General features: G+C 44.4%; 1 protein-coding gene across 1 annotated transcript; it reads right to left on the bottom strand.

The window, feature by feature from the left end:
- Nucleotides 1-663: 663 nt before the first annotated feature.
- hmgcra (3-hydroxy-3-methylglutaryl-CoA reductase a) lies at nucleotides 664-9835 on the bottom strand. The gene is made up of 20 exons (XM_049019059.1): nucleotides 9550-9835; nucleotides 7993-8181; nucleotides 7715-7826; nucleotides 7537-7624; nucleotides 7348-7432; nucleotides 7134-7239; nucleotides 6759-6865; nucleotides 6549-6668; nucleotides 6283-6443; nucleotides 5963-6204; nucleotides 5623-5777; nucleotides 5046-5240; nucleotides 4678-4836; nucleotides 3936-4093; nucleotides 3744-3849; nucleotides 3417-3587; nucleotides 3162-3302; nucleotides 2631-2789; nucleotides 2391-2545; nucleotides 664-2170 (listed from the first exon to the last, which is right to left on the bottom strand). The coding sequence occupies exons 2-20, from the start codon at nucleotides 8155-8157 to the stop codon at nucleotides 2116-2118; spliced, it is 2640 nt and encodes an 879-aa protein (XP_048875016.1). The 5' UTR covers nucleotides 8158-8181; nucleotides 9550-9835; the 3' UTR covers nucleotides 664-2115.
- Nucleotides 9836-17915: the final 8080 nt, after the last annotated feature.

Here is a 17915-nt window from a genome sequence, read left to right as displayed (position 1 = left end):
CAGTTTGTTTTTGAAGTGTGGTTGAATATGATAGAGAAAAATAGATTAGATGGAGGCTAATATAATTTACACACTTTTCATAGAGATGTGATATCACACTAACCAGAAAAACCCCACCTGAACAACATGTCATTATGAAGCCCAGATAGACTTTAGAAGATGCACAAATTTTATGGACATTTAAGCCACATGCTTGGATCATAGATTTATGTGGGTTGTGGGTTTTTCACTGTCCTAGTAGTCCATTTATTGAAGTCATAATGAATATGGACAACGGGGTCATTAATTATTGTGGGTGTTAAACACAATCATTTTGTAAATCATGAAATTGAACAATTACATTTTCCATTATGTGTGGCTTATTTGTTGTTAAGCAGGATAAGGGCTGTAATCTACAATCTGGAAACAAGCAAAGTTATTGGGAGACTTGAAATTGACTCCCAACAAATTCATTGACCTGGAGCAGTTTGCAGATGCATCCAGAAAGACCATACCCATCGGAAATATTCGCCAAATGATACATTCAGGTATTCTCATTATGAACAATATCCTGCATCTAGTAAGTTTGCCTGTCACTAGATAGAAGTGGCCACAAGTAAGTATGTGGGGGAAAAACACAATGCAGACCATATATATATATATATATATATATATATATATATATATATATATATATATATTACATTTATTGCACTTTTTCATTGTTTTAATAAAAATACATAATAGGAAATATAAAACTATGGTTTCCCAATGCCTCATTCAAAAGTTGATTCTCAAAGTAGTGGCATTTTTGCATATAAATTAAGACTTTTTTTCTTTTAACTAAAATTCCATAATACTTTTCTTTCAAAACAAAATTCAAGGAGGGAGATCTTAGTGCTTTACAACTGAGAGAATCATCCATCCTTCTTCCCCCGATAAGATTTCAGCACAGAACCAGAAACCATCACGCTGTGCTTTAAAATAAATACACAAAATGGCCAGCAGCACATGTATGTCATCTCAGAAAAAGCTGCATTGCATTAGTGATAACACAGTTACTTCTTCACACATACGACTTGGCAGTAGCTGCTAAACTTGAGGAAGCTGAATGAGGTGAGTGTGGACACACATCCGCAGAACCTGGATGTAATTGTTCAGAGCAGCCTACAGACACAGCCATGGAAAAGCAACGGGATGACGACCTACAAATTAACTACTGCCCTACTTTAGCACCTTTCTGAAATTTGTGCTTGCACATCGAATGTGAAATGCATTCAGTGCATGAGATTCCCGTATTACTGTATTCAACTTCTTGAAAAAGACAATTCAAGAAAATGTTAAACAGGCCTAACATGAATATTTTAGGACTATTCTTTACTCTCAGATCTTCGTGATATTTGATTTAAAAAAAAAAAACCTAATCCCTTTGTTAACAGAATACATACCTATAAACAGAGGTAAATAGCTCAGGTCTAGAAAGTATAAATCCAGACCAAGATCTTGTTTTAGCTAATCGAATGAGTATTCAGTGACTAACTCTTTATGCTGAACTAGCTGGTTGAAACAAAATCATGGTCTGGATTTTAATGTTTTGGACGAACTATCCACCTCTGCCTATAAATTCCACCATATTAAAAGTTAGGCTAGTCGTACCTCAGTAACTCCTCTAGTGATCATGTATTTATGTACTAGTATAAGCTAACTGAACAAGTATCAGTGGGGAACCCCTCCACGATTCTGTCTAAAAGGTACCAGGCTAATTTGGTCAAGTACATTACTGCAGTGGCCATCAGTAGTAACCGTCACTGGAACAAATGAGAAACTTCCACAACATTTACAAAACATTTAGGACCATGCCTAAAAAACCATTAACAGAATGAATGAAAAATCCCTGTGCCATTATCTTCCCGTCTCGAAGGTACTGCTTCGAGCACTGCAAACCTTTGCATGATCGGTGAAGCAGTTGAGTCATGCCTCTGTGATTTTAACATTAATGCATCTTCGGGACTTGAGTCCAGCCGGCTGCCAGATTCTGGAGAGTCATGCTGAGAACAGACCTGTGTGGATTTAGCTCTGGGTTCTGTCCTTAAGTGCTGAAGGCCATTTGTGCCCGATCCTCCATCCCTAAAGTCTTTAGGCTGAATTCTTGGTACATGTTCCAGGGTCTCCTTGCAGGTTTACTTTGGACCTGTTAAACATCATTACATCATGAACAGGTTCATGCCTTCAGCACAAAATCAGAATTATTTAAGTGATCAAAATGTTAGAGTAATTTACTCAATTATTGAAAATTTTCAGAAGTACATGCATCACATTCCGTTCATTCATGTTGGTCACGTTTCGCAAAACACACCACCTTGCCATGTTCTTTTGCAATACCTGTGGCTGAGCAAGATGGAATGGCTTACCTATTGTGAGTCATGTGACTCTTGACCAGGTGGCCGGCGGTCAGCGCAGCCATGAGGGAAAGCTCCCCGGCCAGCACTGAGGCGCAGAGCACGCGGGCCAGCTGACGCGCATTATCCCCAGGCTGCTCCTGGCTTGCTCCCTGTACTCCCAACATCTGGGAACACAGAACGGGTTTGCTCAAGCATCTCGGGTCTGACCTACAGCCGTGTGGGAGTGGGAAGCAAACAGGCAGCCCATACCTGTAGACAGGACTGCTGGGGGGGCAGGTTGGTACCTCCTCCAACAGTGCCCAGCTCAATGGAGGGCATGGTGCAGCTGATGTAGAGGTCCTCCCGTGTGGGCCCTGTAGGCTCCATCAGAGTGATGCAGTTGGAGCTGCCCACCGTCTGCGCAGGGTCCTTTCAGGAAGAGCATACCCCATCAGCGGAAACTTCAAATGCAGTGAAGCAGGTGTCATAATGATTCCTGTCTTATAAACCAGCTCCGTCCATCCATCTATCCTCCAACTGCTTATCCTGGTCAAGATCAGCAGTCCATCACAGGACACATACAAACAGTGGAGTCTGTCTAACTAACTGTCTGTCTCACTCACTCACTGTCTCACTCACTGTCTCACTCACCCCACTCAAACGGGGTCTCAAACCCCCAGCTCTAGAGGCATGAGGCAACTGTACCACCATGCCACAGATCAGTTTCATAGAATATATTACACATTTTTTTTTTCAAAAAAAAAAGGCTGTAATGTTTTAATTCAGAAAGCTGAAGGTCACCTGGCCACAAGCAATGTAAACGGCTGTCACTATGTTGGATGCGTGCGCGTTGTAGCCGCCGATGCTACCAGCCATGGCAGAACCGACCAGGTTCTTGTTGATGTTCACCTCTACAAGCCGCTCTGTCGTGGTCTTCAAAACCTACAGCATGACAGCGAGGGCTGATTACCATAGTAGAGCGAAGGCACAATGTGCTCGTTCTCACTGAGCCGGTCACACGGCGATCATGTGCTGAATGGAGGGAGCGCAACATACCTCACAGACCACTCTGCCTGGGATGGTGGCCTCACACACCACGGACTTGCCCCTGCCCTCGATCCAGTTGATCGCGGCGGGCTTCTTGTCAGTGCAGTAGTTCCCACTCACTGCCAAGATCTCCACCTTTGGGAACTCTTCTTGGAGCCTGGAGAGGGCCTGTTCCGTACCCTGTAGTGGATATAGATCAGACTTGTCATGAATTGATTTAATACTCCAATATTACTATTCATTCAGCTACACCTTCACTTGGATTGGTTTGAAGTTCAGTGATATAAACACAGACTGCGACTGATATGAAGAGCAAAGAGCCGCATCAGCACTGACCTTGGAGATCATGTTCATGCCCATGGCGTCCCCAGTTTGGGACTGGAAGCGAATGTACAGGTTGCGCCCAGCCAGGCCAATCAGCACCTTCTCCAGACGGGCAAACCTGAAAGAGAGAGAGCGTGGGTAACACTGTCCGCCCCGCTAGGGACTGCCACAGCGGGCCTGCGGCGGCTGAAACCCCTTCCTCACCTGCTGGTGTGGTCGAAGGCCTCCTTGATCGTACAGAAGCCCTCGGGGCCCTCCAGCCAGGCCTTGACCTCGGCAGCTTCACAGGCAGAGGGAAGCTGAACCACGGGGCCGCGGGTCATGCCATCGGCGAGGACCTGGCTCCGGACACCCAAGCTCTTCTGTGGAAACAAGCATGGGGCAGCGGGGCCCATATGGTCAGCTCAAGGGGTAATAACACAGCCACACAATGGCCAGCACAACCTCCTACGGTTTGTACAACAATATTAATATAATCTGTCTCATATTTGTCATTTTGTTACATCTGTTGTATTTCTACAGTTACTACAGTATTTGATATATTGTATGGGTACCACTAGCTCCCCTTCATGCATTTCACTTGCTTGTTCACAGTCTTCTGTTTCCAGCACTATGGTCCTAGGGAATGTTATTTCATGCCATTGGATGCTGTGGATTACACAGCTAGAATTGAAATACAGACCAACTTCACTTGACATCAGTACAATGTTTAACAGTGCAATGATCTGCTGATGAGGGACACGGGTGACTATGAGGGACCCCGAAACCCTCAGTGTAAAGAGCTGACTACTTCTCAAACAGCTAACAGATATTCTGCTGCTAAGAAGCTGCTTATCACAGTTAGCTAATGATAATACCCAGGCATCAGACCTATATCACCCAGCTGGTGCTTTAAAGGAGCACTGGTTCTACACGTTGTCGCTGATGCCATGACGCGCACACTCACAGCGATGGCCCTGCAGCCTCGGTTAGCGCTGGCCACCAGGCAGCCCTCCGTCGTCGCCATCGGCACATGGAACTCCTTCCCGTCCAGCAGTAGGGGCCCCACCACCCCCACAGGCACAGGTATGTAGCCAATCACGTTCTCGCAGCAAGTTCCCATGACCTAGAAGGTGCCAAACAGACAGTCAACTATGCAGTTCAAACTGGACTTAACTGTCAGATATCAATCTAGTCTCAATTCCACATCAACAGTTTCTCTGTGTACACTACACATTTGATACTGAAATGTCAACTGTTTAAGGAAGCATAGCTTAAAAACCTGCAACTTTCATCTGGGCTCTTAGGCCTTGCTGAGGGGGTGATTGCATGTACCTTAGAATAGTCATAGTCCTTATAAGGTAAACAGCTGAGGGCAGAAGGCCTGGGGAGTTTGGAGGTCAGCATCGTCCTGCGGATCGCAACGCCGCGCTCAGGCGTTTCCATGACAGCCTCCAGGTTGTATGATGGGATGTGCCTTGAGTTCACCAGCAGCATGACTTCACCGTCACTAAGGTACTTGGCTCCCATCTGGACACCAATAGCAAGATTAGTTTAGGTATGTGCCTTACACATTCACGGTTACATTTATTTACTTGGCAGATACTTTCCTCCAAAGTGACATACAAGGCGGACAATACAAAAGACGCATACAGCTACCACCTGAAAACAACTGCAGGCATGCGATTGTTGTTTTCTTAACTTGGTGACTATTTTTTTGCCTCAAAACAAACAGAAAAGTGATCTGCCCGCTTAGCTCATCGCATGTATTCAGGTTAAGCCCCTCGCGGCTGTGAGTGCTACAGTAGTATTGTAGGTGTCCAACCAGTAGCCTCTGGGTTATGAGTTTGCATCCTTAACACTGTGCTACACGCCCTTCACATCTAAACACTTGGATGGAGAGAAAATGTACCTTAGGATCTTTCAGGATGGACAGACACTCCTCCACAGGACGTGGCTCCAGGGGCAGCTTGGGCAGATGCTCCCCGACAGCCTCTAGAGGGCCATCCTCACCCCCAAGGACAAACATTGTCCTCGGTTCTCTGGGTTGAGGCCGAATGACTTCCTCTGTAAGTAATGGAGAGCATGCATGGTATGCGTGTAAATAAATATCACAAGCAAACAAGAGTGCAAAACCTGATGACAAAGGAGCCTTCAAATCAGTCATGGCTGAGTGATCACAGGTATAACACAGACGGCTATGGGAGAAGAGGAACCGAAGACTAGTGACACTGTAAAAGTGTGCAGCCTACCCTTCTCCTCCTTGGAGACAGGCACAGGCAGCGTGGTGGGCCTCTGCAGGGACCTGGGAGGTGATGGTTCCATCCTGCAGCACTCCCCTGCTACCCTCCGCTGGCCAATAGCAGACCCCGTAATGGGGTTCGTCAGCGACAGAGTGGACTCCATCTCCACATGCTCAAAGAAGATGTACTTAACAGCCAGGAAGAGGGCCAGCCCCAAGGTGATCACTTGCTCGATGTCCATGCTGGTCATCCTGGTGGGGAGGGATGCATGGATTAGTAGTTGTCATGACAACGCTCTAGCACAGATTGGCCAGTGGGAGGTTTCTTACTTTAACAAATGGAAGTACCACAGAGTCTGCTGTGGGTCAATCCTCTTGGACACATTTTCGTTGAGGCTCAGCTCCATGCTGGGTACCTCGCTCGTGCCGTTTCGTGAAGGTGGTTCAGCAATCCAGCGACTGTGAGCATGGACCAAAACCAGGCCCAGAGACTGGTCGGGGAAAGAACACAAATTTGAAGGCACATAGCCTACAGCCTTCTCTAATATTAAAACCCACACTGTGAGCTATTTGTTTTGCCAGGACCAGAGCCTCACCATGATCATCTTGACACGCTGAGTGACGGGGTTGGGCTTATTGTCCTCCTCTTCCTCCAGGACACGGGCAAAGTGGCTCAGCTGCCAAATGGGACGTCCCTCTCTGCTCTCCCTGGAAAGCTGGGGGAAGGGAGAAAGCCTTCATCATCTCTGAGCTGCGCACAACACACTACAGGATATTATGGACACTTACAAACAGCAGCACCTCACCTCCAGCACAAGGGAAACGCAGGCAGGGAAGAAGGTCATGAAGACAAAATAGTTGGCCAGAACAGACATGCAGCCAAAGCAGCACATGATCTCCAGCTGACGCACACCTGCAGAAACACAGGGACAGGAAGTCACACAACTGAAGGAACCATACCATTCCAGTACCACAGTGGTCTATCTCCATATTCTGAGGTATTTTATTCACATACTGAAACCATAGCTTTGAAAAATATACATCACCATATGACTAGATTTCTGCAGGCTTCTATCTACATATACAATCTGTTGGCTCAGTCTGCCAATACCAGGATTAGGACGCCACAGGTGAAAAACACTGACCAGTTCAGAAGTTAGCCATCACAGCAGAGCACTCACCTGACATAGTTCCCACCCCAATAACCAGGCACTCCACCAGAGCATCCAGAGTGAATGTAGGCCCCAGGATGGCCATTCCGCGAGCAATGTTCTCTCTCACTTCGTCCTTCAGGCAAAGAAATGAAAGAACAAACACAATTTGATATCCACTGATACCGATTATACACAGTGGACAGAAAATATTCTGCAAGCAGTTGGCCACTGTCACCTTTACCTGCGAGTTGGAGCTCAGGGCAAACTTAGCGAGTGCACATGCTTTGGAGAGATCAATCAGCAAGAGGAAAAAGGGCAATGCTTCGCTAGAAAACAAAAATAAATGTAAAAGTTCAGATGACACGAATCATCAGTAAAAATTTGATTTGACAATTTCACATGGATAAAGATGTAGATTTGTGATCCTTACTTAAGGCCTGTGAGTTCTTTATCCAAGAAATTAATCACCACTGTGCTAAAGACAAAACTGGAAAATATAGTGAAAAGCCCAGCAATGCCTAGAAGAGGAGAACAGAATGCATTACTATAACAGCTTTAAAGATCACACACTTCCTAAACTGTGAGCCAGAGCTGAATGGAAAACTTACCCAATATATATTTTGAGCCAAGCTGTCGTAAATTTTGAAACTGGAAGTAGATGTACACAATGGCTATGCATCGTGTTATGGTTAAAATTATGACATCACTGCTAAGAATTTGCTGTAACAAAAAAGAAAATATACATAAGATCTGTGTTCTGCATTCAGATTTTTTCTAATAAAGCATAGCAGTTTCTTAATGACAAAAAATAAGTTTATATAACTGCAATACAAGTCATGGAATGCAACAGCACGTATGCCATCTGTGACCTCATCCCAGCTCCTACCTCTTCAATTTTGGGGCATTCGTAGTTCCAGCCGCAGATCTGGTTGTTGCCAGTAAACATGTTCATGGACATCATGCAGATGGTCAGTGTCACCGTTCCCACTATCACCTCCCAGGGGTGGGAGGCCACAAATAAGCCGTGGATCCGGAATAATCCAGTCAACATGATGCTGCTTTGCTGATTGATTTCCTGCAATACCGTAACGAAACAAATACTCAGCAGGTAGCCACCGGGTAATATTTAAAATGCATCAGCTTCATTTAGGTACATTATGTTATTACAGCATTAAATACTGGCAGCTCAAAGATGAAATCACATATTCACAGTTTCTGAATTCAAACTGACATCAGAAAGCCAAACAAAACAAGATGAAAACATCGATATGACAACATGGTATTGGGCCGAAAACTAGTAGTGAATATGTACCAGAACAAGCAAATGAGTTACAATGACTTTTATCATACGTGGATACAGTGCGGAATATTGAAACTTCTCTTTTGATGTAGCCCTGACATTTACCATCAACAATTAACGATTTTCCCCTCCTGCTATGCTACCATATTCAGATCATAATTGTATATCTTTAATTTATAGGTTAAACTATACTAGAAATAATAGCCCGTCTGAAATAAATTTTGAAATAAATATTTCATAAAATTTAAATTAATGTAAGAAATTCATACACGTCTATTCGGCCATAATCGATAACTCAATATTACCGGAGGTCAGGCGATGACTTGCAAAAAAATGTTATTTGAAAAAACATAAGTGTATGAAATCATGCAATGAATAAAGCGCAACATGCCAAACATTTAAAACGTCTAAGTAAAAATAAATTAAGAAAGTACATGTAAAGCCTTACTACCTGAAACAACTAAATCCAAATACACCCGCAATTATTTAAGGAAAGTATTAGGCATGAATTTAAATGTGGAAAAAGTGTCCCTCGCCGTGCTTTTCCACACCGACGTAAAACTGTGCGTATATACTACGGTATTACAACGGAAAAGGAGAAATTCCGGTGCAATCGATCGAATATGTCAACGGATAGAACAACTGGCTATCCACGTTTAATAAGCAAGTGTTCCTGATAGAGACCAATTAAAAATCCAAAAGATGCTCAATCAATCAAAATCAATCTCTTGATCGTAAGGTTGTGTTTTAAAGCTGCTTAAATACATCGCTCTCTAGTCACTAGAAAGCTACTATCCCGGTTCTGGGTTAGGCGTGTAACGCTCACTTAACAACCAGCTACCTATAATAATAATAATAATAATAATAATAAAATTTCGACTGACACAGCTACACTTGCTGTTACTCGTTACAACCAGCCAGACTAGGCTGTAGATGCGAACGAAACGTCAGTCTGGCTGGCTGACATGTTATAGCTTAGCTTCCAACTAATTAGCTAAGATTAGCTTTAGTTGGCTAACAATTTTACATACAGGTCGAGCAAAAAATACCAGACTGGCTATGGTATTAATGACCAAAAGCCAAACAATAAAATAATAAATCCATTAGTAAACAATAAATGTAGCCGTGTTTGAGTAACGTTACCTCTTTGGTTAAACCTCGCCCAAAGCGGTGACTCCCTATGAGGACTGCAGTTAGCTGCGAATCGGCTTTCTGCGCTCGCAGACAAGGTCAAGCTAAGTCTAATATAGACGATTAAATCAAATTTCGTTTAACAAAAAGTTACTTTAATGTGTCCATTAGAAGAAATATGTACACGGAGCACATAGCTACCTAGCTGGCTAACTATGTTAGGAGACGGACCTCTCAAAAGACGGCCCAATGCCGACAGGACTCTATGTACTCGACGTGACAAAATGGCGAGAAGCCCATCGCCTGATACGGCAGCCAATCGCGTCATTAGACCGCCCCTGCGCGCGACAGTCCGGTTTGGTTTCCATAGACACGACGGTAGGGAGGCGTAGCCAGACCGGGAACGCGTGATCTCACCACATCGGCGTAAGCCAATTTGGAGAAGGTGTCGAGATGCAATGAAGTACTATTGGTCACGATCGAAATTCTGCATTTATATAGTTCTCTGCCCAGTCGAGTTTTTTTCATCCTTTTTGAAAACCTAAAGTGATATAAAGTATATCTGTTTTTGCCATAAAGGCAAAAGGTACCAAATATATCCATCACAGCAATGCGACCCTAAAGGGATACAAAAGCCATAATATTTCTGTCATACTTCGGCATTTCATCATCTTATGAATTATACAGTATCTGTGGTCTCCTGGAATCCACACTCTTAAGTTAATGTTTTCAGTTTTTTTTGGTTGTTATTGAAGTTATGTGAAACATTATTTCAGTTTTGGGATGTCCTATGAACTACTACTATTTTGATATAATGTACAAAATAGAGTTAAAAGAATACATGGTCTTCCACATTTAATCTGAAGTCTTTAGCAGGGATTTGTTAATTCTATATGCACACAACCTCCTTCAAGGTAGCAGGACAGAGGAGGTACAACCCTTTCACGTCACAGGATAGCATACCTGCCATAGTCTAACAGCAACTATGGTTTTACTGAATACAGCAACATATATAATGAAAAATAATTAATTGTGAGCCCAGAACAATAGCCTTGGAGGGCCACATAAAGACTGTTAGCAAAAGTTTTCCGCTTATACAAGGTCGGGTCGCGGGGGCAGCAGTCTCAGCAGGGAAACCCAGACTTTCCTCTCCCCAGCCACTACCTCCAGCTCCTCCGGGGAAATCCTGAGGCCTTCCCAGGCTTACCGAGACATAGTCCCTCCAGCATGTCCTGGGTCTTCCCCGGGGCCTCCTCCCAGTGGGACATGCCTGGAAAACCTCACCAGGGAGACGTCCAGGAGGCATCCTAAGTAGATGCCCGAGCCACCTCATCTGGCTCCTCTCAATGCGGAGGAGCAGTGGCTCTACTCTGAGTCCCTCCCGAATGACTGAGCTCCTCACCCTATCTCTAAGGGAGAGCCCAGCCACCCTGCGGAGGAAACTCATTTCGGCCGTTAGTACTCGCGATCTCGTTCTTTTGGTCACTATCCATAGCTCATGACCATAGGTGAGGGTAGGAACGTAGATCGACTGGTAAATCGAGAGCTTTGCCTTTTGGCTCAGCTCCTTCTTCACCATTACCCACATTACTGCTGACGCTGCACAGATCGGCCTGTCAATCTCCCTCTCCATCCTTCCCTCACTCATGAACAAGACACTGAGATATTTAAACTCCTACACTTGGGATAGGACCTCCTCCCCGACTTGGAGAGAGCACTCCACCCTTTTTCAGCTGAGGACCATGGTCTCGGATTTGGAGGTGCTGATTTTCATCCCAGCCGCTTCACACTCAGCTGCGAACTGCTCCAGTGAGAGCCGAAGGTCACGGTCTGATGAGGCCTACAGAACCACATCATCTGCAAAAAGCAGAGACCTAATCCTGAGGCCATCAAACCAGACACCCTCAACGTCCTGGCTGCAGCTAAAAATTCTGTCCAAAAAATTGATGAACAGAATTGGTGACAAAGGGCAGCCCTGGTGGAGTCCAACCCTCACCAGAAACGAGTCTGACTTATTGCCAACAATGCAGACCAAGCTGTGACACCGGTCGTTCAGGGACCGAACAGCCCTTATAAGGTAGCCCGGCACCGCATACTCCCGGAGCACTCCTCACAGGACTCCCCAAGGAACACGGTCGAATGCCTTCATCAAGTCCACAAAACACATGTAGACTGGTTGGTCAAACTCCCATACAGGACCCTGCCGAGAGTATAGAGCTGGTCCACTGTTCCACGGCCAGGGAAAACCACACTGCTCATTCTGAATCTGAGGTTCGACTAGCTGATGGATCCTCCTCTCCAGGACCCCCGAATAGACCTTACCAGGGAGGCTGAGTAGTGTGATCCCCTATAGTTGGAACATACTCTCTGGTCCCCTTTCTTGAAGAGGGGGACCACCACCCCGGTCTGCCAATCCAGAGGCACCGCCCCCGATGTCCACACGATGTTGTAGATGCGTGTCAACCAAGACAGCCCCACAACATCTAGAGCCTTGAGGAACTCCGGGCGGATCTCATCCACCCGCGGGGCCCGGCCACCGAGCAGCTTTTTAACCACTTCAGCGACCTCCGCCCCAGAGATAGGTGAGTCCACCCCTAAGTCCCCAGACTCTGCTTCCACATTGGAAGGTGTGTCAGTGGGATTGAGGAGGTCTTCGAAATATTCCTTCCACCGACCCACAACGCCCCAAGCTGAGGTCAGCAGCGCACCATCCCCACCATAAACAGTGTTGATGCTGGACCACTTTCCTGCCCTGAGCCACTAGATGGTGGACCAGAATCTCTTTGAAGCCATCCAGAAGTCATTCTCCATGGTCTCGAAAAACTCCTCCCATACCTGAGTTTTTGCCTCAGCAACCGCCGAAGCCGCGTTCCGCTTGGCCCGCCGGTACTCACCAGCTGCCTCAGGAGACCCACAGGCCAAAAAGGCCTTATAGGACTCCTTCTTCAGCTTGACGGCATCCCTCACTGCCGATGTCCACTAGCAGGTTCGGGGACTGCCGCCATGACAGGCACCGATGACCTTACGGCCACACCTCCGGTCAGCCATATCCACAATGGAGGCACGGAACATGGCCCATTCGGACTCAATGTCCCCTGCCTCCCCCAGGACATGGGCGAAGTTCTGCTGGAGGTAGGAGTTGAAGCTCCTTCTGACAGGGGATTCTGCCAGACGTTCCCAGAAGACCTGCACTATATGCTTGGGTCTGCCAGGTCTGACCGGCTTCCTTCCCCACCAGCAGAGCCAACCCACCACCAGGTGGTGATCAGTTGACAGCTCCACCCCCTCCTCACCCGAATGTCCAATACATGCGGCCGCAAGTCCGATGACATGACCACAAAGTTGATCATTGAACTACGGCCTAGAGTGTCCTGGTGCCAAGTGCACATATGGACACCCTTATGCTTGAACATGGTGTTCATTATGGACAATCCATGACGGGCACAGAAGTCCAATAACAAAACACCACTTGGGTTCAGATCGGGGGGGCCTTCCTCCCAATCGCACCCCTCCAGGTCTCACTGTCATTGCCCTAGTGAGCACTGAAGTCTCCCAGCAGAACAAGAGAGTCCCCGGGAGGAGCACGCTCCAACACCCCTTCCAAGGACTCCAAAAAGGGTGCGTAATCTGAATTGCCGTATGGTGCATAAGCGCAAACAACAGTCAGGACCTGTCCCCCCACCCAAAGGCGCAGGGAGACCTCTCGTCCACTGCAGTAAACCCCAATGTACAGACTCCCAGCCAGGGGGCAATAAGTATGCCCACCTCTGCTCAGAGCCTCTCCCCATGAGTAACTCCAGAGTGGAAGAGGGTCCAGCCCCCTTCAAGAAGACTGGTTCCAGAGCCCAAGCCGTGCGTCGAGGTGTGCCTGACTAAATCTAGTCGGAATCTCACAACCTCGCACACCAGCTCAAGCTCCTTCCCCACCAGAGAGGAGACATTCCATGTCCCTAGAGCTAACTTCTGCAGCCAAGGATCAAACCGCCATGGTTCCCGCTTTTGGCCACTGCCCAACTCTACACCCAACCCCTTTGGCCCCTCCTACAGGTGTTGAGCCCATTGGAGGGGGGGCCCACGTGCCTTCTTCGGACTGTGCCCGACCTGGCCCCATGGGTGCAGGCCTGGCCACCAGGAGCTCGCCAATGAGCCCCACCCCTAGGCTTATCAAAAGTTAACTTTTTTAGTATTCGTGCATGAACAAATGAATTAAGAAATAAATGTTTTGGTGTTTTTAACATATTTGCGGCATATTAGCATATTATGAGAAATCATACAGTGAATAAAAAGATTAACGGATTGAAATTACACAAATATATATAAACTCTGTATCCTGATGGACCTGGACACCAGTCCAGCGTAGGGCACACACTATAGCTAACGTGGGAGGAAACCTGTACAACACAGGGAGAATGTGTAAGCTCCACTTATCACAGTACGGGATTCCAACCCCCAGGTCTGAGTAAACACTACAACCCACTAAACCAGGCACAGACAAAGACTTTATACTGATATACACAGTTGTGTTTCCCTGCAATCTGTGTGTGATCCTTTGCAGATTCTTTATTTTTAAAAAAAAACTTTTGAGATTTTCTAAAAAACCTCAGTTGCTCTGCAGTAGCTCTTGAGCTCCCTCCTTAGGCAGAAAAACGTTATGAACGGTAACTGAGCGGCTCTGTGTAAATGCGAAAATAGAGACAGATTATCATGAATGAATGAGTATGAATGACGGTACTTTCAAGGTTGGGGCTTCGAATCCCACCTCTGCTCAGAATGTGTGTTATGTCTGTGCCTTTTATGTGCAGGACTCTCACAGTCCAGACGTGCAGTTACATCATTTTCTGATGTTGCTATATTTCCCAAATTGTATATGGCCCGTGACCGATTTGCATCCCATCCAGGGTATACTCTTATCCTGTGCCCTGCTCTGCCTGGGACAATCTGGAATAAGGATACGTGGATGGAAGATGGATGGAGTAGTTATCAGCTGCACATTCCAGTTCCATTTAAACAGCTAGAGGATACTGACAAAGGCATACACGTGTATTTGTGTGTGTGTGTGTATATATATATATATATATATATATATATGGGTCACAGACATATAATGTTTTCAAATTTTTTCCCATAAAACCGTTATATATTCATGCTCAAACAGGCAGAAATGTAACTACCCAGAAAAATATTACTTTTTTTTGCAACATATATGATGTGCCCTGGGTAAATTTTTAACAAAATTTAATTGCTATACACTGAAAAAAATGCAAAAATATGGCCACCTATATAAAGTAATGACCGTTACCTATTAAGAACATCCTGACTTATCATATATAGCTTTTTATATTACCCATCCATTTTATACCTGAAAAACAGCTGGTGATGTTGCATTTTATGCAATTAATTGAATAAGAAGCTTAAATAACTCTTTAAACCAATTACAGAATTGTTTAATTTCCCATTAAATATGTTTCTTATTTTATTTGCTAACAGACATGTAGTAATGCCTTGCATATTCAAGTTTCCGTATCTTAACTTTAAATATTATGTAATTAGATCTTCATTCATTTCAAAACATAATAGAGGTTTTAGGTTGCCTAACAGGTGCATTTTGAAAAATCTAATCACTGTTTCTCACATTTACATCAGTCCCCTTCACAGCCACGTTACAGAGCATTATGCTTCACAGTGAACAATATATTTATTTTATTTTATTTATTAATTTTACATCATTAAATTTTTTATGTATTTATTATCATTGCATTTTTAAAATTTAGGCTTAACATATAATCATCCTTTTTAGGTTCTGACAGGTGGCAATGCTGTGAAAAATCCTCTTTCTTGGATGAACATTTATTTGTTGTCACCTACAGTACATGAGCCACGCATATGCAATCTATTGTTACATGATATGCAGTATAAGGGGAGAATCACACAATTTCTTATTGAGATTTGAATAGCATAAGTTTCATCAGACATACTCATAAAATGAAGAGCTGGTGCCTCCCTAGAGCTAGTGACTTTTAGAAATGCTTAAATTAATTTTAAAAAGGAATACACTATGAAAACTATGCTTTCTTCATTGGCAAGCCAGATTTTACCATCTGCAAGATCAGTGATTGACACTCGATAAACCATCCCTGATCCATTTGACGGCTGCCAAAATTCAAACGACCAAAAGAAAAAGAAAGATATTGTTGTTGTCTTTTCAAGCCAAACTTTGAATGTAACACCTTGCATCGAAGTCATAACTTTCCAGCTGTTTTCAGGTATATAACCAATCCAGGCCAGACTAATTTCAGTGTGTCCTTACAGTGGCATACCTGTTGTGTACTATGCATTTCACCATTCTCATTACAGGGAGATTTATGGAATTCCTATAGGAAATAAATATAAGTGCTACAGCTTAAATGTTTTGTTCATGCATTGTTTTGTATTGCCAAAATGTCGTTAATATAAGCTGCGAGCACATACCAGCAAATAAAAAGGTTTTAACCTGGGCAGATAATGCATTGTTTCTGCAGTAGTTTTTGCTGAAAGAGTACCAGTTTGAAGTGGCATTAAATTGAAAAATATACCGTGAAATATCCATCCATTTTCCAAACTGCTTATCCTACTGGGTCACGGGGGGTCCGGAGCTTATCCCGGAAGCAATGGGCACGAGGCAGGGAACAACCCAGGATGGGGGGCCAGCCCATTGCAGGGCACACTCACAATTCACTCACACATGCACTCCTACGGGCAATTTAGTAACTCCAATTAGCCTCAGCATGTATTTGGATTGTGGGGGGAACCAGAGTACCTGGAAGAAACCCCATGAGAACATGCAAACTCCACACACATGTAGCCCAGGTGGAGACTCAAACCCGGGTCCCAGAGGTGCGAGCAACAGTGCTAACCACTGCACCACCATGCTGCCCCTGTGAAATATTGTTAAATAATAAAATAATAATAATAATTGAGAAATCAAACACACCATACAACTCAGACTAAGAATCTACTTTATTTAAAAGACCAGCTTGATTTCAGAGGGCAGTGTGACCAAAAACATAAAATGAAATGCTGAAAACCTTTATGGAGCCTTCGATGTATCGTACACAGTGCCCTCTACAGGATTCTGTGGAAACCTCCCATTTAAGGAGGCACGGATTCTGTTATTCAGAATGCAGGCTCTATGTTTGGGCATGTATCTGTCATGTGTCTAATGATGAATTATGAATTTTGAATTCTGTTGGCTGAATAGAGCACAAAATGACCTCCAGAAACTTCAGTCAAACATACACAAAAAAATATGAACAATGGCGGATTCTTAATTGTTACACATATTCCAAACATACAGACATGGACAAATTTGTTAGTACCCTTCGCAAAAGCAAACAAAAAAACTCTAAAATAACTTGAAACTGACAAAAGTTTAATGGCATCCCTTATTGTTTATTCCATATTTAACACAAATCAGACTTTGCTTATGATTATCGATTCAGTCGAATATTTCATACAATTAAACAAATGAAAAATGGCACGGACAGAAAAGATTTTTACCCTTAATTTCATATTTTGTAGCACCATCTTCTGCAGCAATCACTGCCAATCAGCGATCTCTGTACTTCACAATAAGACGTCTGTATTTGCCAGCAGGTAGTTTGGCCTCTTCATAAGCAAACTGCTCAAGCTGTCTCAGGTTTGAAGGGTGGCGTCTCCACACTGCAGTTTTCAGATCTTTCATAGATGTTCAATAGCTTTAAGATCTGGGCTCATGGAGGCCATTTAAGAATAGTCTAATGTTTTTTTTTCTCAGCCATTCCTGTGTGCTTTTAGCTGTACATTTTGGGTCATTATCCCGTCGGAGGACCCATGACCTGAGACTGAGCTTTCTGACACTGGGCAGTATGTTTCGCTCCAGGCTGCTTTGGTAGTCTTGAGTCTTCATTGTGCCCTGCATTGGTTCAAGGTTCCCAGTGCAAGATGCAGCAAAGCAGCCCCAAAACAAACCCGAGCCCCTCCATGTGTCACAGTAGGTATGGAGTTCAGCTCTTTAGAAGCTTAATTTTTCCTTCTGTAAATATAGACCCGGTGTAACTGGCCAAAAAGCTCCTGTTTTATCTCATCAGTCCAGAGGACATTCTCCCTAAAACTTTGGGGAACTTTTCGCCTGTTCAGTGTAAATTGTTGTGCACTCTAATGTGATGGCACCCTTTGCACTTTATTGTGTTGCCTGTTTGCACCTTTTTGCCCTGTTGTATGTGATGTTCAGTGTTACTAGATGTTGCACCGGAGCCATGGGGAAACGTTGTCTCATCACACTTTGTACATGTATAAAGCCGTTGATGACAATAAATAGTAACCTTAACCTTAACAACAAGGGCTATTTACAATTGCATGCA

The sequence above is a fragment of the Brienomyrus brachyistius genome, chromosome 7 (genome assembly GCF_023856365.1).
Source record: "Brienomyrus brachyistius isolate T26 chromosome 7, BBRACH_0.4, whole genome shotgun sequence".
Taxonomy (NCBI): Eukaryota; Metazoa; Chordata; class Actinopteri; order Osteoglossiformes; family Mormyridae; genus Brienomyrus; species Brienomyrus brachyistius.
The sequence above is the reverse complement of the archived record's forward strand: the minus strand, read 5'-3'. Positions and strand labels throughout refer to the sequence as shown.

Coding starts and splice junctions, on each gene's coding strand:
- hmgcra (XM_049019059.1), bottom strand. CDS start 8,157: ATGTTGACTGGATTATTCCGGATCCACGGCTTATTTGTGGCCTCCCAC. Junction 5,778..5,962: donor TGTCTCCAAGGAGGAGAAGG/GTAGGCTGCACA, acceptor CATTACTTACAG/AGGAAGTCATTCGGCCTCAA. Junction 3,850..3,935: donor GCCTTCGACCACACCAGCAG/GTGAGGAAGGGG, acceptor TCTCTCTTTCAG/GTTTGCCCGTCTGGAGAAGG.